The 25,138-nt window shown below is 50.8% G+C and overlaps 1 protein-coding gene across 1 annotated transcript in view; it reads left to right on the top strand.

Annotated features, from left to right (window-relative positions):
* The window catches only part of Hmcn2 (hemicentin 2), a 149,802-nt gene that overhangs the window by 119,201 nt on the left and 5,463 nt on the right, over window positions 1-25,138 (top strand). The window contains exons 79-91 of the mRNA XM_039106171.2: window positions 57-191; window positions 398-532; window positions 1,414-1,604; window positions 2,478-2,691; window positions 3,926-4,060; window positions 5,079-5,269; window positions 7,903-7,984; window positions 15,803-16,072; window positions 21,198-21,347; window positions 23,172-23,309; window positions 23,406-23,527; window positions 23,818-24,055; window positions 24,968-25,030. Coding sequence (XP_038962099.1) covers window positions 57-191; window positions 398-532; window positions 1,414-1,604; window positions 2,478-2,691; window positions 3,926-4,060; window positions 5,079-5,269; window positions 7,903-7,984; window positions 15,803-16,072; window positions 21,198-21,347; window positions 23,172-23,309; window positions 23,406-23,527; window positions 23,818-24,055; window positions 24,968-25,030 — 2,064 coding nt within the window. The remainder of the gene's footprint in view (window positions 1-56; window positions 192-397; window positions 533-1,413; window positions 1,605-2,477; window positions 2,692-3,925; window positions 4,061-5,078; window positions 5,270-7,902; window positions 7,985-15,802; window positions 16,073-21,197; window positions 21,348-23,171; window positions 23,310-23,405; window positions 23,528-23,817; window positions 24,056-24,967; window positions 25,031-25,138) is intronic.

Consider the following 25,138-nt stretch of genomic DNA (forward strand, 5'->3'; position numbering starts at 1 on the left):
TAAACCCTGGTTAGAGGGATACCTGTTGGAGGGACCTCTGTCTTCTGTGCTCACAGCCTCCCCTGTGGTAAAGCCGCTCCCCAGCATGGTTCAGGTCGTGGCATCGGAGGAGGTGCTGCTGCCCTGTGAGGCCTCTGGCATCCCTCAGCCAATGATCATCTGGCAGAAGGAGGGGTTCAGCATTCCTGAAGGTGAGACCTCACAGTGGCCAGCAGGAAGGGCAAGGTGGCCCCCCTTCCTACCCAGGAGACCCCACCCTCATCCCTGGGTCTGAGACATGGTCCCACCTCCTGCCCTCTGTGACACCAGCAAATCCAACAGATCATTTCACACCACATCCTTCTAGACGCTTCCCCCAACGCAGATACTAGCCTTAACTTACTCTATCCAAATCCAGGAGCTCATATGCAGGTCCTCCCCAGCGGCCAGCTGCGGATCATGCATGCCAGCCCAGAGGATGCCGGGAACTACTTCTGCATTGCCCAGAACAGCGTGGGCAGTGCCATGGCAAAAACCAGGCTGGTGGTGCAAGGTGGGTCCAGGAGGGACCTGCAGGAGACATGGTGACCCAGAATTTGAGACTCTTCCTAGTCTACTCCTGCCCTTGCTGACACATCCCACCTCTTCCTTACCCAGCACTGCTGAGGGAACTTTCTCTTGTCCAGTCTGGCTAACTCTAGTCATAAACACTCACCCTCTGCCTTCTCCAACCTGGCATGCTTACTTGGCCTTTCTTCTCCCTTTGTAACTTAGTGACAAGTTATTTCCCCTGCCCTATAAGCTTCTTTCTATATGGCTCTTCCTTAGTTTGAGCCTCATGATCTGCCAAAGGTCTGCTCAATGGGCCCCAGGGTGCTCTGTCCCTGAAGCTGTTGACAGGATAACTGGATGGCCATGGCTCTATGGCTAGGGTCAAGCTTTGCCATGAATCCAGAGTGTCTCCTGGCTCCATGCCCCTCCTGATCCTGTTTACCCTGCACAGACAAATGCTACCCGATGGACGAAACAAACTGTACCTGCCTAGGCCCTCCACTGTATCCCTAGAATAGTCTATGGAGGGAAGGAAATACACAAGTTCTGCTACACATGCTCTCTGAGGTTGTTATACACCGGGAGTCTGTGCTAATGGAGCCCTAGATGGCCTCTGCCCCCACCACAGCGCTTCAAGTCATTGCGTGTGTGCGCACACATGTACACATACACCTGCGTGTACACACCTGGGCACACAGCTATAATAGGGTCATAACATTGCCAAACGCAGAATCCTCAGATCATTCTGACCACGGGCAATGACCCATGGCTTGGAAGTTGGTAGGAGAAGTTGAGAAGGGTTGAGCGCTAACCAGGCCCTGGCACACAGAAGCCAAACTGCAAGCTCAGCCCAGCCCCAGATGAGCATCTCTCTTCCTGCAGTCCCACCTGTGATTGAGAATGGTCTCCCAGATTTGTCCACCACTGAGGGCTCCCATGCCCTCCTGCCCTGCACAGCCAAGGGCAGCCCCAAGCCAGCCATCACCTGGGAAAAGGATGGCCACCTGGTATCTGGACCTGAGGGCAAGTTTACGCTGCAGCCTTCTGGGGAGCTCCTGGTAAAGAACTCTGAGGTGAGACCCAGGTCCAAGATCAATGAGTGTGGCCCTCAGGTGGCAGAGTACCACCTGCTTCACCACGGCTATCCCTAGGCCCTTCAGCCCCTGGGAACTTGGGAGGGCAGTGTTAGCATCCCACGAGGATAAGCCAAGAGTCAGAGGCAACTGGATATCCCAAGACAGCTTCTGTCCGTAATCAGAATCCAGGTTTGAAATGACCTCCGCAGCCACCTCCCAGAGAAGAATAGTGACAACTTAGTGTCTCCCAAGTGGACCAGTTGTTCTCAACCAATCTCAGCACTGAATGTTGTCCAAGTTCCAAAGGAGGTATTGAGCCGGGGCTCTGGGGTGCCAGCCCCTTTGATCATCAGTACTGCCACTCTTGGAATGACCTGGCAGCTGTGTTGTGACACATGACTGTGTGGGTTATCAGGGCCCCAGACCCTGTCCCCACAGCAGTGAGGAGCCCTCAGGGTCCCCTGCAGAACATGCCCCCTCAGAACCTCACTGGGTTTTCTCCCCAAAGGTAGGAGCAACCTCTTGGGTGTTTCAAACATGGATAAGTTGGCATGCGTCAGTTGGATCACAAAGCCCAGCACCCAGTACAATGTCAGGAAACAGGACTAGGTCTCTTGGCTCTGGTTATGTGATCGGAGCTTGAGTGATTTTTTTTTTAAAGGGAAGGCATGGAGACACCCTGCCTAGCCTCAGAGAAGTCTGTTGGGCCCACTGCTGCCTGTAGGAGTTAGGAAGAGTCACTCTGCTTCTCTAGCTTGGAAGCTTCACAGGAACCTGTAGAGAATGGGTCTCCAAGGATTCTGGCCCAGGCTAGGTAAAGAGGTAGTCTCGCTATCCTGAATCTCCCTCTCCCTCTCCCTCTCCCTCCAGGGCCAGGATGCAGGCACGTACATCTGCACCGCAGAGAACGCCGTGGGCCGTGCCCGCCGCCGTGTGCATCTCACTATCCTGACGCTGCCTGTCCTTACCACCTTGCCCGGGGACCGCAGTCTGCACCTTGGGGACAGGTTATGGCTTCGCTGTGCAGCCAGGGGCAGCCCAACACCCCGCATTGGCTGGACCATCAACGACCAGCCTGTCACAGGTCTGGGTCTCCTGGAGCCAGGGGTGATCAGAGTTGAGGCTGGGGAGGTAGAAGAGGAAGGTGGGTTCAGAGACCAGTGCAGTAGATAGAGTGGAAGAGGGTGTCAGATGGTCCTTCAGGCCCTGGGTGTCCAGGTTATACAAGGAAACACAGAGAGCCTGCCTGTGAGCGCATCGTGAGCTGTATGTTAGAGCTAGCAGGAAGCCATCTGAACAGAAGACTCAGTCCCAGAGACCTTAGGTCAAGAGGGGATACCTGTGTTCTTGCCCTGAGATGCTGCTCCCATAGGAGGCAACTCTGTCTTCCCTTCTGAGACCCAGCAGGGAAACACAGGGGTTCAGAGTACACAGTAGACCCCTGACAAGGGCCTGCTTAGTTAGTGAATTGCTGCATGCCCTCCCCTGGAAATGACATGTTCTGCTGTGGACAGCATCACCCAGATGTGAGGCCATGTCTGCCGAGCCCCCCTATGCACCTGCAGATTGGGCTTCTCTGTGCGCCTTACAAGGGAGTTATGGTAGACGTCCCAGCCACTTCTATGACACAGAGAAATGCCAAGGACAAGACGACCCAACACAGAAATACACTTGGCGTCCTGAATAAATTCCCCCACAATGGCAGTGTCTGTCATGGAGACTATGTCTGACCCACGGGGAGAAAGGGCAGTATCTACAGAGGACCTGAGTTCAAATTCTTAGCACCCATGGAAAAAAACTGGATATAGTGGTGTGCGTCTATGATCCCAGTACCAGGAAGGCAGAGACAGAGGCATCTCTGGGACTCACTGGCTGGTCAGTCTAGCCAATCGGAGAACTCACAGGGTTCTCTGTAGCGCAGGCTGGCCTTGAGCTCCTAGACCTACTATCTTGGTTCCTGAGCACTGGGATCACAGGCCTGTGATTTTTTTTGTCTGATTATTTATGTTAATAGACCCCCATAGGTCTACCCTTGATTGTCACCTGGAAATCACGAAACAGGCAAACTCTCTGGCCAGATCCTCTGTGGCTTGTTCCCACCTCCCCCACCCCCCCAAAAAAGATCTGCCTGGTCAGCCCACCACCCATGGAGAAGGGACCATCCCATCCCGTCATCCATGGAGAAGGGACCATCCCATTTGTCTCTGCATCCCTCTTAAGCACCTTCCAGACACACACACCTCTGTAGAGTGACCAAGAACAGAGGGGAGGCCCTTATTGCAGACTAAGAGCAGCGGACATCTCTTTTCCCACCACAGAGGGGGTGTCTGAGCAGGATGGGGGCAGCACCCTGCAGCGGGCAGCCGTCACCAAAGAGGACAGCGGAGTGTACATGTGTTGGGCTGAGAACAGAGTTGGCCGTGTGCAGGCTGTCAGCTTCGTCCATGTGAAAGGTAGCATGGGAGCCCACGTGAGCTTCCTCTATCGCCCTCCTGTAACCCATCCCACTTTCTGATGTTTAAGAAACCAGCTTCCTGGGGTTGGGGATTTAGCTCAGTGGTAGAGCGCTTGCCTAGCGAGTGCAAGGCCCTGGGTTCGGTCCCCAGCTCCGGAAAAAAAGAAAAAAAAAGAAAAAAAAGAAACTAACTTCCTGCCTTCTAGCTAGTGACATTTTAACCTGTGCGAGTCGGGAGCCCCTGGGGGACTTTATACATTGCCAGGGGCTGAGTTCTACCGTACTCTGTACACACATCCTTGGGGGAGGGAGGTCAGTACAGAAAATTGTACTTTACACCCGCTCTTCTGACAGTCCTAGATGCTGCTGGGAAGTACCAGGGGAGAAGGAGGCTGTTGGGGCTGGGATAGGACCAGTGCTTGCCAGTCTGCTGATGTCCCCTTGGCATGCGTAGCCCTCAGAACACTGGGGTTTTTGCTTAGCTTTGGGTGGGTCTTGCTGGAGACAAGATAACCCAAGACACTGGGTCTGTATGGCTTTGGATCAATTAAATCTCAGGACCCCAGGAACCATGGAAACCAGCCCAGAACAGCCAACAGTGCCTAGGGAGTTAAATGAGTCCCTTAGCTCCTGTCCGACAGGTGCCCCAGCACTCACGTTTTTACCGTTCTTCTCCAAAGTACCTGGCTGTGTGATTCGCAGCTGGGGTGCTCTATCTGCATGTCTACCAGTATGGCAGACACATAGAAGTCAGATTCCTTCCTGTGTCCACTCAGACATCACTAATCGATCAAAGCATAAGTTCCTGGTGACCACTGCCAGTTTATGGGCATCAACACAGAAGGTGTTTGCCCTCCCAATGCATGCATGGACTGTGTACAGCCATGCTGGGCCAGCAGGGGCTCCTTTAGCGCTCAGAGGAAGGCAGGGGCTTAACAGAGTTTAGTAGTGGGTTGATGAAATGATGGGCTACAAGGACACTTCACTCCTGGCTAATTTTGTCTTGGCTCTTGCAGAGGCTCCGGTCCTACAAGGGGAAGCCTTCTCCTACCTGGTAGAACCTGTAGGGGGCAGCATCCAGCTACACTGTGTGGTTCGTGGAGACCCAGCTCCAGACATCCACTGGACCAAAGATGGCCTTCCACTGCCCAACAGCCGCCTCCACTTGCAGCTGCAGAACGGCTCCCTGACTATCCCCAGGACCAAGGCAAGGCGGGGCCCCGTCCTGTGCTTTTTACAGCAGTTGAGAGGATTTTTAGGATAGCACCACCCTCTACAGTCTAAAGGCACTTCCCTCCACAGTGCGTGCAGGAGGCTGACTCTGCCTGTTCCTTGTGGGAAGCTCCTCTCTCAGCTTTCACCTGCACCCCACCTTCCAGGGGTTAGTGACACTGAAACTGACCAGTCAGGCCTGATACCGTGTCATGATAGGCTTCGGATCTGCCCAGTTAGGAACCATGCAAACAGTGATTAAAGACGGGTAGTGCAGCTAGAGAGAGACCCCAGCGGTTAAGAACACTGGCTGCTCGAGAGGACCAACACCCACACGGCAACTCGAAACTCTGTGTAACTCCTCGTCCAGGGGATCTGACACCCTCACACAGACATGCATGCAGGCAAAACACATGTGCAGTGTGTGTGTGTGTGTGTGTGTGTGTGTGTGTGTGTGTGTGTGTTAAAAAAGAGACAGATATAGTGCAATAGCAGCTGCAGTGATTTTAATATCTGTGACAGTCCTGGGGACACCTGCAAGAGTCTTGGGGACACCTGCACCAGTTCTAGCAGCTCCTGTTCTTTTAGAGACTGGATTTTTGTTGTCATTTGCTTGGTGTTTGTTATTGTTTTGGGGTGGGGAGGGGAGTTGGTTTTGATTTTCTCTTTTTTTAAAGAATTATTTATTTTATGCATATGAGGTACACTGCTGCTGTTTTCAGACACCAGAAGAGGGTATCCGATTCCATTACAGATGGTTGTGAACCATGTGGTTGCTGGGAATTGAACTCAGAACCTCTGGAAGAGCAGTCAGTGCTCTTAACCGCTGAGCCATCTCTCCAGCCCGGTTTTGATTTTCAAGACAGAGTTTCTCTGTAGGTCCGGCTGTCCTGGAACTTCCTTTGTAGACCTTGAATTCAGAGATCCGCCTGCCTCTGCCTCCCGGATGCTGGGATTAAAGGCGTGGCTCTTTTAGAGACTGGGAAACTGAATCTCCATAGATGTGGTAACAGGGTAGTGACGCGACCCCACCCATGTGGATCTGGCCACCAGATCCCCACCCTCAGCTGTGTCTCATCAGACCCTGGGAGCCACCTCTTGGATAGATACAGGTTGGGGCTCATGAGTTCAAGGCCGGCCTGGCCTACAGAGCAAGTTCCAGGACAGGCAGGGGTTACACAGAGATACTCTCTTAAAAAGAGAGAGAGGTTTTTATTTTGGTTTTGGGGGGTGGGTGTTGGGGTGTTTTGTTGTTGGTTTGCTTTGGTTTTTGCTTTGTTTTGTTTTGTTTTGTTTTGTTTTTGAGACAGGGTCTCACTATGTAGCCTTAGCTGCCTTGGAACTCACTGTGTAGTGCATGCTGGCCTTGAATGCTATACACCTGCCTGCCTGTGCACCTCTTGCGTGCCGGTATTAAAGGCATGCGCCACCATGTTCTGCTTTTAAAAATAAAATAAGGGGTTGGGGATTTAGCTCAGTGGTAGAGCGCTTGCCTAGGAAGCGCAAGGCCCTGGGTTCAGTCCCCAGCTCCGAAAAAAAAAAAAAAAAGAACCAAAAATAAAATAAAATAAAATAAATCTAGCAGCAACAGCAGGAAGAGAAAAGAATGAAGGTGTCAGGGGTTGGGGATTTAGCTCAGTGGTAGAGCACTTGCCTAGCAAGCTCAAGGCCCTGGGTTCGGTCCCCAGCTCTGAAAAAAAGAAAAGAAAAAAAAAAAAAAGAATGAAGGTGTCTCCCTGCATCACCACAAACCAGTCATGGACAGGACCCTGTGTGGTCAGAGTGTCCTTGGCCACCAGAGCTACTGTGCCAGAGCCCCTGCGTGCTGGTCTGGAGACCCTGTGAGCTGCACCTTCTAGCGCAAACGCCTGAGTTCGAGGCTTTGAAATGTACCAGGCATGGGCTGGGGAGATGGCTCAGTCAGCAAAGAGTTTGTCATGATTCACGAAGACTGGTGTTTGATCCCAGGAATCCACATCTAAAAAGCTGAGCCTAATAGCTCAAATAATCCAAGCCCTGGGGAAACAGACAGGATGACCCTTTGCCTCCTGGCCCACCAAGTCTAGCATACTTGATAAGTTCCAGGCCATAGAGGAGGTGGATAGAGGAGCTAAGGAATGACTCCCAAAGGTAACCTCTGACCTCCACATGCTTGAATGTACACACACACACACACACACACACACACACACACACACACACATACACACACGCGCGCGCTAAACAATGAATACATGAATAATTTTTAAGTGTGCTCGTTAGTATTTAGCAAACATTCCCTGGCTATCCAAATCCCTACAGCAGAGCAGAGAAATAGTAGTTCATGTAGGTGTCTGAAAAAAGCAAACCAAAATGTCCTCTCCCTAGCACGGGACTCTGCCTAGAGCAACAAGCCCCACCCTTACTCACCTGGGGCTTCCAGGGCTTCCAGGGGCAGAGGGGTTGTATACTCCGCATAGCTGATGAACAGCCTCAGGGCCCTTGCTGTTTCAGGACTCCAGGTTCTCTGTCCACTATCCACCCCACATCCCCACATCAGATGAGTCTCAGTACAGTCACCCGAGTGTGCCCAACCGACCCTCTTCCTCACCTGAGCACCCACACCCTTCTCCTCCCTTGCTACCTCAGATGGACGACGCAGGACGGTACCAGTGCCTGGCCACGAACGAGATGGGCTCTGTGGAGAAAGTGGTGACCCTTGTGCTTCAGAGTGAGTTTCAACTCTGTCCCTTGCAGGTGGGGATCAGGTGATAAGGGCACTCGGGGCCAGCTGCAGCTGGATATGGTTCATCATGTGGCAGAAGCCCCGGGAAAACATTTCCCAAATGTAACCAAGGTTCAGGCTGAAACAAATGTTGCTATTATTCTTATGGTTGTTTCTATCCAAGATTCAAAACTGCCTTTGAGGCTAAGGTGACAGCTCTTCCATTGGAGACACAGCTCAGAGTTTGCTTAGCACTATCTGAGCACAGGAAATCCTGCGAAAGAATTTACAGAAGTATTCTGTGTGCAGTTGGGGGTGGAGGGAGGATGCTCACCCATGCAGGAGTATGTGGAGGCCAGAGGTGGACATTAGGTGCCTTCCACTGAAAGACCCCTGGAGCGGGGAGACCCTCACTCAAGTCTTGGAATGACGTGACCCCCCCCCCCAAAACTCACACAAGACCATCTTTGCTGTAATCACATGAGGTTTATTGATAGGAACCAGTGCACTGGGGTCGAGACTCATATCCCACACAGGGGCAGTGGAGTTCAACCTCGAGAGACTGGGAGAAAGGGTATTTAAAGGGAGAAACCACAACCTGAGGGGGCAGGGATGGCATCATTGGAAAGTGTCAAGAATAACAGTGAAAAATCACAAGGAGAAACTCTCTGTTTCTCAAGATTGTTTAACTTTATGTCCGCTAGTTCCTGGGAGAAGCTTCCTGCTTCTCAAGATTGTTCTCTAAGATTTATGGTCAGCTAGTTTCTGGGAGAAAGCTGTTGAGCCGGCCAATGTAATTACCCATTCTATAGCCCTAGGAGAGGCTTTCTGGAACGTACAATTTTGGGGCCTAACCTGTTTCTTTTTTCTGTTCTAAACTTTGTGTCTAGGGAGGCAACTTTAAAACTTTTACCTTTCACCACTATTGCTTTCCAGCTCACTGTTCTGAGAGGTCTCCCAGGGAATCTGGAGCTCACTGTTTTAACTAGATTGACTGGCAGAGATCCTCCTGATTCTGTCTTCCCGGCACAGGGGTTACAAACAAGCATTGCATGACTTTCAATCAAACACAAATCCTCACAGTTGTGCGGCAAGCACTTTACCCTGAGCCATTTCCCTAGCCCTTCAGAAAATATTGCATTGAAGATGAACCCATGTATGAAGCCCTGAAGCATATGAGAATTCATGCTGGGAACCCACCCACTGCCAACTCCCAGCACCCCATGCAATCTCAGTCAAACCCCCTTGCCCCACTAGTGGCTGCCTTGACTTTGTATAACAAAAGACCCACAGCTCTGCTCAGCTATGGTTCGCATTGAGTGAGTGTGGCGGCACAGACCAGACCTGAAATCCTGGCACTTACTCCTGAGTAAGGCAGGAGGACTGCTAAGGTCCCATGGGTAGTCTAGACCATAAAGTGAGTTTCAAGCCAAACCTACACTGTGACACTAATCTAAAAGAGAAAATTTTAGAAAGGTGGGGTGTGGGTGGGGACAGAATAGAGAGGTTGTAAAGGGACTGGAGAGATGACTCAGTGGTTAAGGGCACTGAGTGCTCTTCCAGAGGTCCTGAGTTCAATTCCCAGCAATCACATGGTGGCTCACAACTATCTGTAATGGGACCTGATGCCCTCTTCTGGTGTGTCTGAAGACAGCTACAGTGTGCTCACATACATAAAATAAAATAAAATAAATAAATAAATAGATCTTTAAAAGAGAGAGAGAGAGGGAGAGAGAGAGAGAGAGAGAGAGAGAGAGAGAGAGAGAGAGAGAGAAGTTGTAAAAAACACTGCTCCTTCAGAAGACCAGAGTTCGGTTCTCAACACCCATTAACTCTAGTTCCAGGGGTACCCAACACCATCTTCTGGGCTCTGTGAGTACACACACACACACACACACACACACACACACACACACACACACACACGTACACATACCCCCCCACATATACATAATTTAAAATAAAATCTATTTATTTATTTACTTATTTATTTATTTTTACACTCCAGATTTAATTCCCCTCTTGATCCACCCTCTGACAGTTCCACATCCCATACCTCCTCCCCGCTGACCCCCTGTCTCCACAAGGATGTCCCAACCTCACCCATCCCACCAGACCTCTAAACTCCCTAGAGCCTCCAGTATCTTGAGAGTTAGGTGCATCTCCTCTGACTGAACCCAGACCCGAGAGTCCTCTGCTGTGTATGTGTTGGGGGCCTCATAGCAGCTGGTGTACGCTACCTGGTTGGTGGCCCAGTGTCTGAGAGATCTGGGGGGTCCAGGTTAATTGAGACTGCTGGACCTCCTACAGGGTAGCCCTCCCCTCAGCTTCCTCCAGCTTTTCCCTAATTCAACCAGAGGGGTCAGCAGCTTCTGTTCTTTGGTTGGGTAAAATAAATCTTTTAAAAAGAAATAAAAGTACTCATCTGATAAAATCATGGAGTTGTGCAAGCAGGGCCACTGTCCTAAGGGGCAGATTCCTATCAGCCCTGGGACTGACTGACTGTTGTCCCCTTAGTCATTCCAGTCTGCAGGCTAGCCCCAGGCCCACCAGTGGCCCACTTCTTGTTCCTCCAGATTTCCTCTTCCTGGAACTTTCTCAAATGGGATCCCAGGCAGTCTTCTTGGTTCTGGCTTCTTTGAGCTATGAATTCTCTTTCTCCCAGTCTACAGCTTGTCTGTGCCTTTTCTTGACAAAACCTTTCAAGAAAGGCTAAACTGTAAAATAAGAGGCAGCCCATACTTAACCGATCGATTTTGTACTTTTTGGATTATATGTTTAGCACCATACCTATTTTTTTTTTTTTTAAGTCCTCAGGGGCAGGGAAATGAAATAGTCAGTAAAGTGCTTGCCTGGCAAACAAAAAGACCCAAATTTGCTCCCCGGGAGCAAAAACGTTCAGTGTGTGAGAGACTTGCTGCCTACCCTAACCACCTAAATTTAACCCACGGACTTCCCCCAGTGGAAGTTGAGGACTGACTCCCGCAAGTCGTCTTCTGGCCTCCCCACATACACCATGGCAGACCCACTGGTAAATGAGGAAACAAATATAAAAACAATGTTAAAACTCGGTGTGTGGCATGTGTCTGTAACCCCAGTGCTGGGCAGTGGCGGGACATGGATCCCCAGGGCTTGCTGGACAACCAGGCCAATGAACAGACTCTGCCTCAGTAAACAAGATGGACAGTTGCTAGTACAGATATTAACGAATGATTTGATTGGGGTAGGGGAGGTCACCGGGTCTTGAATTCACAATCTTCCTGTCTCTACCTTAGGGTTACAGGCATGGCCCACCACAATGCCTTCAGTTTGGGGGATTTAACCCAAGGTTTTTTACATGCTAATGAAGCACTCTACCTTTGAGTTGAGCTATATGCCCAACCCTCGGAAGTCAGAGGACAAATTTGGGGAGTTGGTTCTCTCTCAGCCGACTGGCCCTGGCCCCACAGGCTTCTACCAGTTCTTACCAGAGGAGTGCTGGGCCTGAGGTGATGGAATGTGTCAATTCTGAGGCTCTGGACTCAGACAGTGAGGCTTATGCAGAGCTCTGACCTGCTGCAACATCTCCTCAGCCCACCCTGGCTTTTTATATCTTGATCTTATGCCCTGTGGCCTTGATAGCTTGTGTTGTTGTTGTTATGTTGTTTTGGAGTTTTTTGTCTTGTTTTGTTTCTTTGTTTTGGTTTGTTTTGGTTTTTGGAGTTGTTTTGTTTGGTTGGTTGGTTAGTTGGTTTTTTGGTTTTTTGTTTTTTGTTTTTTTTTTTGTTTTTTTTTTTTTTTTTTGGTTTTTCAAGACAGGCTTTCTCTGTGTAGCCCTAGCTGTCCTGGAACTCACTCTGCAGACCAGGCTGGCCTCACACTCTGAGATCCCCCTGCCTCTGCCTCCCGAGTGCTGGGACTAAAGGCGTGCGCCACCACCACCTGGCTGACAGCTTGGTTTTTAGTTCTTGGGAATTTCACATAGATTCCCTAGGGTTTCCCCCAGTGGGATCGTCTATGTATCATGTGTCAACAGACTTTGTTTCCTTCTTTCCTGTCCACACTTTGGCGACTTTGCCCTGCCCTGATTATTGACTCATCAGCCACCCTAGAAAGTCACCGTCCTCACCAGCCCTACGTAACCACTGTTGGCAGAGAGCATCTGTCCTGTCGGTCTGATGAGAGGACAACTGTCTGTCCTGCCAAGGGCTCCCTTCATCCTGAGTTTGTCAGGCTCTTTTGTCAGGGATGGGGTAGACCCAGTAACAGACAAAGCTGAGTGTGTCCTGTGATTACTCAGAACAACCGGAAACTTGCATACGGCAGCAGAACGAAACTGAAGGAAAAAGTAAGGGAGACTGAGGCTCCCGGGGCCCAGGCCCAGGCACTTCCTCTCCAGGCCCAGGCCCAGGCACCCTCTCTGAGTGCCGAATGAGGCTGAAGCCAACATCTGCGATGTAGCTAGGATCTCACAAAACAACGGACAGGAAACCCAGCAAAGCCCCTTCCCCTTTCTCCAGCCAAAAGAAAGACTGTGGGACAGAGGGGATGGCTCAGGGTGTAAATATGGGTTGCTACCGAGAATGACAGACTGAGTTCAATCCCTGGGACTCCTGTGGTGGGAGAGAACGTTGTCCTCTGACCTCCACATGTACAACACATGCACGCGCACACACACACACACACACACACACACACACCATATACACATACACCATTACCACTACCACCACACAATGCACACACATATACATGCACAACACATACACACATACACAACATACAACATATTCACATGCACCATCACAACTACCACCACACAACATACAACACACAATATACACAAAAATATATTTTAAAAACTTAACACACTCTCTCTCTCTCTTTCTCTCTCTCTCTCTCTCTCTCTCTCTCTCTCTGTGTGTGTGTGTGTGTGTGTGTGTGTGTGTGTGTGTGTGTGTGTGTGAATCTGTATGTTTGTGGGTGTATGTACATGATACAGGGGCTGGAGAGGCCAGAGTGGGAGTTTACAAGCAGTTATGAGTCACGTGGTTTCTGGGAACCAAACCCAGCCCTCTGCAGGAACAGTTTGCTGTCTTGACCACTGAGCCATCTCTCCAGTCCCTAGATAAATAAATGTAATTTAAACTAAAACTTTAAAACGGGGAAAGAACGAACAGAGGACGACGAGGCAGGAAGATATATTGCTAGGACAGTCACCTTACTCCAGTTTCCATGACAATCACCATGCACAGCCTGTGCCATGCATAGATGAGTGCAGCCTACCCTTCCCCCACACTCTGAGCAGGGGCCATCACTGTTCTCCGTGTCAGGCCTAATGAGGGCACAGGACTGTCCCCATTTCTCATGAGAGATCTCTCTCTCTCTACAGTTAATGGGAGCCCTACTGGGAATCCTGACGCCCTGGGCTGCTCGAGGGAGGATGCTGAGCCCCTCTAGTGTTCTAGGGTGTCAGTAGAGGCCTGGGAGGAGCAGGTCTGACGGGGAGGGCCATGGCTTCTCTCCCCATGGAGGAGGAAGGCTGTGAGACATTCGATTACAGCTGCAATGGGAAACCCCCTGGCTCAATCAGAAACCAGGAAATTTTCAGCCTGAAGGGGCAATGACAGCCAGCCCACACAGGAGAGCACAGATGTGTGACTCAGCAGCCGGAAGGTCTGAAAGTGACCGCCACAAAACTACTTCATGCAGACATTGTGAGCATGACAGAAAACATGGAGACGAATTTCAGCCTCATGTGGCTGCAGAATGGGTCAAAGATCATCCGTCTCTGGGCTTCCTCTACCTGAATCTTTCCCTTCCACCAGAGCTGAAGGGAGTGACCAGCTCAGGTCTCCCTCATACCCTCCTTGCCATTGTCAAAGTTCTGGCAGGTTCTCTGGACTCCTCAGCCGGGCTGCTAGAGTGGCCATTTTTCACCTCCAGTTTCCTTTCCCTGCATACTTCAGCCTCTGGGTATGTCTCGTCTGCCACCCACACTGCAGCTGGGCCCTGGTTACAGAAAGCTGGTGGCTTTCACGCTGACCTGTGGGGATACCATGTCGAGTGAGGAGTGGGGTGAGCAGTCCTGGGCAGTCCTGCAGGCTGCCACTGTTGTCAGCCAAGGTTCTGGAAACGTGTTGTGTGTTGTGAGGTTTTGGCTAGCTTCTTGGGCCCTGGAATAATTTTTGTCAATTCTGCTGAAGTTTTTAATCCTTTTGGAGGGAGGGCTTATGGAGGACCACTTTGCTCAGCCATGGCTGCAAGGTGTTCCACATTCTAGTTTCGTTCTTATTTTTTAAGATTTAAACCTTTTTATTTTATGTGTGAGAACCATCTCTCCAGCCCTTGATCTTCATCTAAATGGAATCTGGGTGCTAGGGCAAGCTTGGCAGAGCACTTGTCTAGTGAGTCTGTGGCCAGGGTTCTACCTCCTGCTCCACTAAAAGCAGAAAGAAGCTGTGACTGGGATCATGTCACCCGTCCAATCTTTCTCCCAGCACTGTGACACCATCCACACTGTTGGAATCTCCCTGCCGTTTTGTGGCCCTATGGCTTCCCACTATGTTGCTATTGACTGACAGCCAGCAAGTCCCAGCAATCCTCTTTTCTCTGCCCTCCATGGCCCTGGGTTACATTACAGGCACACACAGCCATGAGTGGTGCTTGTTTTTTTGTTTTGTTTTGTTTTGTTTTTTTGCTTCTTTTTTTCAGAGCTGGGGACGGAACCCAGGGCCTTGCGCTTCCTAGGTAAGGGCTCTACCACTGAGCTAAATCCCCAGCCCCAAGTGGTGCTTGTTAAGTAACACTTTAACTCTGAGACCTTGATACAGTGTGTCTTAATCATATTCACCACTCCTCCTGCTAACTTCTCCAGATTGCCTCCCCACCCACCCCTGACTTAGTGTTCTCTTTGTTTCTTTTTGTTTCTAAAGATTTATTTATTTCATGTATATGAGTACACTGTAGCTGTCTTCAGACACACCAGAAGAGGGCATCGGATCTCATTACAGAAGGTTGTGAGCCACCATGTGGGTGCTGGGGTGCTCTTAACCACTGAGCCATCTCTCCAGCCCTCTTTTTATTTCTTATAAGCCACCCAGTTTAATTTCTGCTGTACATATACTATACTCCTGGGGGAGGGGTGGATCTGATGGAACAAGATCAACCTACTGGAGACCACATCCTTAAAGAATACTTATTCTCCAGAAGTTGTCAGCTGTCTTACAGCTCCTCAGAGGAGGGGGCCGTAAGCTCATCCCAGGTCTGTGTTCAAATGTTGAATGGTTTGATCCTGTGCAGGTCGTACAAGGTCTGGTGAGAGAGAGCTCATAACCTCAGCGAATCCAAGATACACATTTACTCTGGCCTTCCCTGACTACTGGCTCTTACAGACTTTCTGCCCTGTGCTCCCTGATGGTCCCTGAGCCTTGGGGTGGGGGTGGGGCAATATAAATGTCTGACCTATGGATGATTGAAGTACAGAGAATAAGTACCAGTGGAGTGCATGCCTGGCATCTTAAACATAGGCGGTGAGGATTTGAACTCAGGTCCTCATGCTTGCACAGCTAGTACTCTTACTTACTGAGCCACATCCCAAGCTCTTAGTGATATCATCTTGGGGTAGGAGGGCACCATCAAATGTGAGGTGGATGGAGCAAAAGCAGCAACGTGTACACACAACAGTGGTCTCCTGGGAAAACCATGTGTGAAGAGGCTGGTAGCTGTGGGGCAGCAATGTGTGTGACTCTCATATTCTTCCCACCTTCTGGTGTTTTCTAAATGAGCACAGATCTCTGGACTAGACAAGACTGTCCCCTAAAACCTGCCCTACTCCTCTCTCAGGTGCCCCAGTGTTCCAGGTGGAGCCTCGGGACATGACAGTGAGGTCCGGAGTGGATGTGGAACTCAGATGCCGGGCCACTGGAGAGCCTGTGCCCACAATCGAGTGGCTACGGGCAGGCCGACCACTACAGGCTAGCCGGAGGCTGCGGGCCCTGCCAGACGGGAGCCTGTGGCTTGAACGTGTGGAAGCTGGAGATGCTGGAGTATATGAGTGTGTTGCTCACAACCTTCTGGGCTCTGCCACAGCCAAGGCGTTGCTGGCCGTGAGAGGTAAGGAGTGTTTTACCTAGGCCTCTAGACTGAATCTAGTGGATGTCTCCTGCTTAGCAGAGCCTGGGCCACTGCCCTTCAGGCGTCTGGCTCTTCACTTGGTTAAAACTGAGCATGAGGCTGGTGGGAAAGCTACCCATAGCATCCTGTCTGAGAAAACTGAATCTCAGAAGGGCTAAGCATTTACCACACTCAGCTTGGCCAGAGAACCTGGCTGTTCTGGGTCGTCTGACATTGACCCACATCCTCCATTTGGACACCCTGTGACCCCGAGAAAAGGGCAGGATCAAATAAGATTACCTATGATGCCCTTGAGGACTTTCCTGTGAACATCTGTGAACTAATGGTCATCCCAAGTCTTACACAGCCATGGTAGGTCATCAGAAGAAACTTGACATTACTGACCCCCCACAGACCAGAGATTCCTTAATCAGCCCCCTTCTCCTTAGGGTGAAGCCAAACTTTAATATCAAAAAGGGGTGTCCTGAGAAGCCACAGTAAAACAATTCAAACCAACATAAAGAATATTGTTTCTGGATTGTCGGCCTCTACACCAAATACCCCCATGGACATGGGTTTGTATCTCTTGTCAATGACAGACATCACCAATCCATTTCCACACATAGTGCAGAATCTTTGCCCAAAGGACCATTCTCTACCCTGCCTATGACAGACATCACCAATCTATTTCTACCTGGTCACAATCTCTCTCCGTAGAAATTGAGATTTGACCTTTGTTAAGCAAATGTGGGAACCTTTCTGGTCCCTGATTCCCTTGTCTGTAAGAAGGCAAGTTGCTAACAAATGCACCCAGACATCAGTGGTTCTTGGATACCCAGAGGAAGTTGCTAGCTCAAGGGTGACTTCAGGTCTGAGGGACTTCCCTCTGTTTCAGAATTTGGTCCTAACTCTTCCTCTCTCCTGGTGACAAGCTCCCAGTCCAAACCGCAAAGCTCTGTGCATGGTCTCTGTGTTGGTTTCTGAGGTGAATATATAGAAGTCCCATAGTCTGGGACTTAATGAGCAGACACGATCTTTCAGTTTCAGAGGTTGGTAGTCCAGAATCAAAGCCTTGGAAGGATTGATTCCCACTGAGCGTATGCAGGAGATTCTGGCCCTAGCTTCTGGCATCATCGGAATTCCTTGGTTTCTGGAAGAGTTGCCCAATCTGCCTGTATTGTGTGGCAGTCTCCCTGTGAACACCCATCTATGTGAAGGGATGAATGAGGGTGGGTCCCATAGGCTCATTCGTTTGAATGCTGCATTCCCAGTTGGTGATCTGTTTGGAAGCATTAGAAGGAAAGTGTGGCCATGTTGAAGGGGGCATGTGCCACTAGGGGTGGGCTTTGAGGTTTCAAAAGCCCTCACCAGGCCCAGTGTCTGTCTCTCTGCCTGCTGCCTATAAATCAGATGTAAAACTCTTAGCGATTGCTCCAGTGCCATTCTGCCTGCTTCCTGCCATGATAATCATGGATTAAGTCTCTGAAACTGTAAGCTAGCCCCCAATTAAATACTTTCTTTTGTTAGAATTGCCTTGGTCATGGTGTCTCTCCACAGCAATTGAAAGAACAGTGACTACAGACAGCCTCTATTTCCTGTGTTTTTTATAAAGCCACCAGGCATACTGGACAAGGACTCACCCTGATGACCTCATTTTGACATGCTGTTCTCTGGGAAGATCCCATTTCTAAATAAGGTCCCCTGGGGTTAGAGCATCAAGACATGAAAAGAGGAGGAGGCATGGGGAAGGATTCACCCCAACACAGTTCTTTCTTTAGTTCACTTAGCTCTTTATTTAATAGTGGAAATTACTATTTCCCTTCATGTATGCTAATTACAGAAAGGCCAGAGAAACTAGAAATCTGATAACTAGTTATTACCCATAATTCACTGATCGGAACATGCTTAGGTGAATCTTTTTATATTTTTTATCTATTTGCACGGGCGTGATACGTGTGTCACAGCCCTGGGTGGCGGTCAGAGGACAACTTTGTGGAGCTCCCTTTTTCCTCCCATGCTTAGGTAATTCTTGGTTTAGCTCCATTTTGTAACATTCCCACTCTGTAGCCCAGCCTGGCCCTAGAACTCAAAGCAATCCTCCTGCCTCAGTCTCCACTAGTGGTGGTGTTTCAGGCACAACCCACCATGCCTGACTCGTTTTTTTGCTTGTTTCCTCTCCAACTGCAAATCCATAAGCTTGGATTTACCGCTTCCTTCACAGCGTAGAGACGAGCTTTAAAACTTGCCCCCTTTTCTGCCTGGCTTGGATGGCATCCCATAATAATCTACCTGGAGACGTATCTTCTCGTTGTGTGTGACATTCCCATCTATAGTTCTCTCGGCTGTGAGAGACAAAGAACAGCTTCCTGTCCCAACCTCCCCACCCATGCCCACACAATGGCCACCTTCTCCACATGGTGGACCTCAGGATTTACCTGCTTTAAGTTCCTTCAATGGTTTTGTTGTGTAAAAGGATTTTGAAGGTTTTTTTTGGGGGGCGTGTGTGTGTGTGTGTGTGTGTGTGTGTGTGTGTATGTGTGTGTGTGCATGTGTGTGTGCGTGTGTACATGTGTATATGAGTGTGTGTGAATGTGTTGTATGTGAGTATGTGAGTGTATGTGTGCTTGTGTTTGAGTATGTGAGAATGTGAGAGTGAATGTATGTGTGTGAGAGTATGTATGTAAATGTGTGCATGTGTGTGGAGGTGAAGAAAGACATGACACTGAGTGTCTTCCTCTATCACTCTCTGACCCTATAAAAAATATGTGTGTGTGTGTGTGTGTGTGTGTGTGTGTGTGTGTGTGAATTTCTCTGCACCATGTGCATGCAGGTGCCCACAGCCAGAAGAGGGCGCTGGAGTTACAGATGATTGTGAACTTCCTGTTGTGGGTGCCGGGAACTGAGCCTGGGTCCTCAGGAAGAGCAGTACATGCTTTTTTTTTTCCCCCAGAGCTGAGGACCGAACCCAGGGCCTTGCGCTTGCTAGGCAAGCGCTCTACCACTGAGCTAAATCCCCAACCCTAGAGCAGTACATGCTTTTAACTACTTAGCCATCTCTCCAGCCTCCCTCCTTACTTTTTGTTTGAGTCAGGGTCTCTCACTAAACCAGTGCTCACCAGTCTCCTAGGTTGTCTGGCCAGCAAGCCCCAGGATCTGCCTTTCTTGCAGCCTTGTCTCCCCCAGCATTGTAGTTAAAGGTGTGCCTGCACCACTATTATGTGTCCTGGCTTTTATGTGCGAGTCCTAGCCGAGGTCTTCCTGCTTGCACATCAGGTACTTTACCCGCCATCTCTCCAACCCTTGTTCTGTTTTTTTCTGTTGTTTTTTGGTTGGCCTTGGTTTTGCAATCCTGGGGGTGGAACCAGCTAGGCAAGCGCTGAGTTCTCCTGGCCACCAGCAGAAGGTCCAACTTGTTGAGGCTCCCTGACTGCAAACCTGTCTCTCCCCCCTGCTGTTTTTCTTCTCTCTGCCCCATCAGTGTAAGAATGTGTTCTGGGGGTTGGGGATTTAGCTCAGGGATTGGGGATTTAGCTCAGTGGTAAAGCGCTTGCCTAGGAAGCGCAAGGCCCTGGGTTCGGTCCCCAGCTCCGAAAAAAAGAACCAAAAAAAAAAAAAAAAAAAAAAAAAAAAGAATGTGTTCTGACCCTGACTGGTTTTTAGGAGGTGGGCAACATGAGGCCAAGACTCCTAAAACGTGGCCTGCTATTCAAGGGCTCAGAGCTCCTGTGGTCTCCGGAGATCTGGATCAGACTTATCTTCCTCCCTGCACAAGTCAGCTCCCTCCCTGTTCTCTGTTGTGAAACTGATAGCTCTGAGAAGCCTTCCAGATGGGCATCACCAGACCCCAGCTGAGGGCTGCACTTCCTAGAACCCGGCATTACCCCGTCCTGATGGACTGTTTACGATCCTGACCATGGAATGTTCTGTGTTCTTTTCTTTGACAGCTCATCTGCAATTTGTTGTTAATTTCCCCGGAGGGCTGGTGAGCGGAGAGCCAGGCTCCCTCTGTCTTGTGCCCCCTGGAAGGCCATTTGCCCAAAGGAGGCAGCTGGTTCATTAGGCAGAGGAAGCAGGGGCCCTGAGGGCCTATGTCATCCATTGAATTTGTGCAAGAGAACGGCTGCTTGCACCGCCTGGCAGCCTCCGGGCAGCCAGCCTGCTCCAGCCAGAGCAGCTGCAGGCCAGCTGGAGCCAGGGCCACTGATGGAATGAGGACTCTGTGGTGATAATACTCCGTTCTTGGCATGGTGCCCTGTCCCTACAGCATGCCAACCCCTGCCACCATCACTCCTGGCAAGTTTTAGACCAACAGGTCTTCTGTGTGTCTGTGGACCCACCTCCTCATTTTATAAACAAGCCAACTTGATGTGACCTAGGGACATGACTTGCCTGGCTTTATGTGTATGTATATTCACATGTGTGTGTGTGTGTGTGTGTGTGTGTGTGTGCAGGTGCATGTGTGTAAGTGCATGCATGTGTGGATGCATCTATGCCATACATGTGTGTGCAGGTGTATGTGTATTCAGTTGCATTGTGTGAGTACTTGTGTGTGCATGCATGTGTGTGGGTGCATGTGTATATGCATGTGTGCAAGTACATGTATATGCAGGGGTATGTATGCGCAGGTGCATTGTGTGTGGGTACATGTGGGGGGTGCCTGTGTGCATGTGCATTTGGGTATGAGTACGTGTGTGCATGATGTGTGTGTACATACATGTATGCAGGTGCATGTGTGTGGTGGTACATATGTGTAAATGTGTGTATGCAGGTCCATGTGTGTGCGGGTGCATATGGAGGCCAGATGACAAATTGTGCACTCCCTGGGAGCTGTCCATCTTGTTTTTGAGATGGGATCTTTCACTGAACCCATTAGGTTAAGTGTCTAGCCAGTGAGCCCCAGGGTTCCACCCCTGCCTCTGCTGTCTTTGCCTCCCCAACACCAAGACCACACGTATATACCACTATGGCTGACATTTCTATGTGGGTTCCAGGGACCAAGCTCAGGCCTTTGTGCCTTCCTGAGCCTCAGTTTCTAATTTGATGAAATAGTAACAGTGACAACACCTTTGCCCAGAGGCTCAGAGTGGGTAGTATGTGTCACTATTGGTTGTCTCCTGTCTCACAGGGGAGCCCCGGGGCAGTCGGGGCAGCATGATCGGAGTCATCAATGGCCAGGAATTGGGAATGGCTACTCTCAACATCAGTGTGCGACAGCAGGGCGGTTCTGAGCTCCCTACCATCTGGAGCAGCATCAGTCATGTCCCAGCAAGTGTGGGTATGTGGGGGTGGGGAGCTGGGGGGCTGGGACACATGCTGGACCCACACAATAGAAAAGGCTTGTTGTTCAAGGCCCAGTGCCTGAAGAGAAGACTGAAGAGCTGACTCCCTCTCCCGCTCACAGGTTCCCACCCCCTACCACATTCACCAAACAAAGTCACTGCCTTTGAAACAGACAGGGAGGGGTGGCATGAACAGGGCATTGTGTCAGGAGCTCAGAGAATGATGGGAATGCCACTTACACTTGGGGAGCCCCCCACCCATGGAAAGGTGAAGAATCACTAGAATTGATTAACAGACATGAGGTGGGGGGGGGGAGACAGAGGGAAAGATTCAGAATTCCATCCCCTAATAAGCAGGAGGTAGCCTGGTGTGGTGGCACACACCTTTAATGCTAGCACTTGGGAGGCCAGGCAGAGGCAAGTGGATCTCAGAGTTCGAGGCCAGCCAGATCTATAGAGTGAATTCCAGGATAGTCAGAGCTATTCAGAGAAACCCTTCGTCAAAAATCAAAAAGAAAGAAGGAGGAGGAGGAGGAAGGAGAGGAGGAAGAGGAAGAGGATGAGGAGCAGGAAGAGGAAGAGGATGAGGAGCAGGAAGAGGAAGAGGAAGAGGAGGAGGAAGAGGCGTGCACGTACTTTGAATCACAGATTCAAGAAGTAGGATGTCTTGAGCAGAGAATGTCCAGGTGGCTCACCGGCCCCACCTTGGCAAGCCTACGTAAAGGACCCAAGGCCCCTTCCAAGGACCCAGTGCAAGGAAAGGCCAAGACAAGTTCTCACTAGGAACAGCTCTTCAGAAGCCACACATGGCCTCGTTGTTGGCCTCTCTTGTTTTGGTTTTGGTTTGTTTGGATTTTTTTTTTTGCTCTGTTTTAGAATAACTTATTTTTATTTTGCGTGTACAGATGTCTTACCTGCATATATGTATGTACAGCCATGTGCATGCCTGGTGCCTGCAGAGGTCAGAAAAGACTGTCAGGTGCTCTGCAAATGGAGTTACAGATGGTTGTGAGCCACTAATGTGGGTGCTGGGAGTTGAACCCAGATTCTCTGCCAGAAAAAACAAATGCTCTTAATGAAGACATCTCTCCAGCCCCGGTTCAGGGGACTTTAACTGCCAGACTCGAAGCCACTGTTAACAGAGACTGATTTAAGCCAAACGCTGTTTCGAGGTGACTGCTGCTCCCAGGAGCTGCAGGAGCCATGGGGGAAACATGGAGGCCCAGGCTCAGTGAACTTGGTTGTGATAGGGTGGAGGCTCCGAGGAGCTGGGCAAGGTCTGCCGCCCACGAGGGATCTAGCTCCCTCCCTCCACCCTGTTACTCACTGCCACTTGTCCCTGACCTTGAGGAAGCTGTGAGGGGGACAGTACCCCCCTGACCCAGTCTCTGACCTCTCCTAGCTCTAAGAGGTCCAGATGTCACATGACACCCAGGACAGTCCACTCAGAACAAGCCTTCCTCTCCAGGGCGCTTGCAGGAATTCTCTACAAGTTGGTTGATCATCAACCCAGCCTGCACCTAGTGGCAGCCTGTGGCACCCCAGGAGCCATGGGGACCATCAATCTGGCTTTGTGGAACCTGGCTATCATGTTCCATGCATCCCTTTATTATATTTGCTTTTCTAGCCGAACCATAAAGTATATGTTTGACTTTGCTGTCTCCTGGGGTCTGCTAAACAGCGGGCACAGGGAGTCACAGGACCAAGCGCAGCCAGGGAGGGAAAGGCTGAGCAAAGGGGAGACATAGAGGGATCGTGAGCGGCATTGCTGCTCCCAAGACTCCAGTCCTAACATGGCCTCTGCATTCTGCTCTACCCAGGGCCTCTGATGCGGGTGCTGGTGGTCACTATTTCTCCCATCTACTGGGCCCTGGCTAGAGAGAGCGGAGAGGCCTTAAACGGTTACTCCCTGACCGGCGGCAACTTCCAGCAGGAGTCACAAATGGAGTTTTCTACAGGTGAGCCTGGTCTTCTTGCAGAAGGCTAGGGGCGGGGCCTAAGAGAGCCTGGACTGCCCCTGTGCTGACTCCAGGCCGGGTGGGGATGGCTTGCAGGGGAGCTGCTCACAATGACCCAGGTGGCTCGGGGACTGGATCCTGATGGGTTCCTTCTTGTGAACATGAAAATCAGTGGCATGATCCCAGAGAGCCTGGCCGACGCAGATCTACACGTGCAGGTACTAACGCTGCGCTGCTCCACCCAGCCACCCTGAGAGACAGGCCCACCCTCCTTCCTCATACCCCAGAAGCCAATTCCGATAGACTTTAAGAGGGGGCCGCCACCCAGAAGTGAGCATTTCTCTCACTCCATAAACAAGAAAATCACAGGCATTGTGCTGCCCTTGAATGCCAGCTCTTGGGCAGAAGAGACAAAGGAAGCTTACCCAGTCTTCCACAGAAAGCACCCCAGCTCCCTCCTGGCTGCTCTAAAGTGGAACTCTCCCCCCTCCTCCTGCCCCCCCCCCAGGACTTCCAGGAGCACTACGTGCAGACCGGGCCTGGCCAGCTATTCGTGGGCTCCACACAGCGCTTCCTCCACGACAGGCTCCCGGCCTCACTGAGCTGCAATCACAGCATCCAGTATGATGAGACCCGGGGCCCCCAGCCCCAGCTGGTGCAGCACCTTCGGGCCTCATCTATCAGCTCGGCCTTCGACCCTGAGGCAGAGGCCCTGAGCTTCCAGCTCACCACAGCCCTGCAAACTGGTGAGGCCCCACTGCCCACTTCCACCCTACCAGCTAAGACTGCCAGAGCACAGGCTAGGGAGAGGGGCTCCGCCCATTCCATATGGCTCCGCCCCATTCCATATGGCTCCGCCCACTCTGGCAGGGCCGGTTCAGCTCTTCAAGCCACTCCTGCCCAGACCTCTGAAGCTTCTTCCTAGGCAGGAGATATACTCCACACTCCGAGTCTAAACCACACCCACTCCTTCTCCCACCTGAGCACACCATGTAGCCACACCCAAGGAATTGCTTTAAAAGTATCTTTTCATTGCTTAAGATCTCTAGAGGAATGCTGTTGAAAGAGCAAAGCTCTAAGGCAAGGCGCGCCCGATTCAGAGGATTCAGTCTGTCGGCACTGCGTCCCAGCTATGGACCCAGTGGGAATCCCATGGTTCCCATCTGCACAGTGGTCATGAACTGCTAACTTCCCCAGGTCTCCAGGCCACCAGAACAGGCTCTGCCTCTACAGCCCTAACCAGGCCCAGTGGCCACCTTGCTAAGGGCAACTGTCCCTACAATTGCCGGAGCAGTCCCATCTCCCTTTCTTGCTGGCTGTTGACAGCTTTGCAACCCTCTGTGCACGGCTGTTGCATTCTCCTGTGCAGTTTTGCATGTCCTCAGTCTACTTTTCTCTAGTGGTCCCTCTTGAGTTTACCTGGCTCTCTGTCCTTACGAGCCCCCACCCCCGCCCCGGGTACATCTACAAGACCAAGCATGCCCTACAATTACCACCTCCAACAAGCCTGGGCCCAGAGCCAGCTGGCTGTCTCGCTGTCACATGTCTGGTTAAAGCTGTGCTCCCAACCAGGGCCCATAGCCTGGACCAGCCCAAAGAACAAGCCTAAGATGTTCTGGGGAACTGGTTCCCTCAGGGTCTTTCCTTTTGCATTACAGAAGAAAATGAACTTGGCTGTCCCGAGGGCTTTGAGCTGGATGCCCAGGGAGCGTTTTGTGTGGGTGAGTTCATCCCCACCCGGGGAAGAACAAAGCTGACCTCTCCTTCTGGGCTGTATAGCCCTCCCCAGCCAGCTGGCAGGAGCACCCGTGAACAGAGTCTCGTGTCTC

This window comes from Rattus norvegicus, chromosome 3, assembly GCF_036323735.1.
Source record: "Rattus norvegicus strain BN/NHsdMcwi chromosome 3, GRCr8, whole genome shotgun sequence".
NCBI classification, from domain to species: domain Eukaryota; kingdom Metazoa; phylum Chordata; class Mammalia; order Rodentia; family Muridae; genus Rattus; species Rattus norvegicus.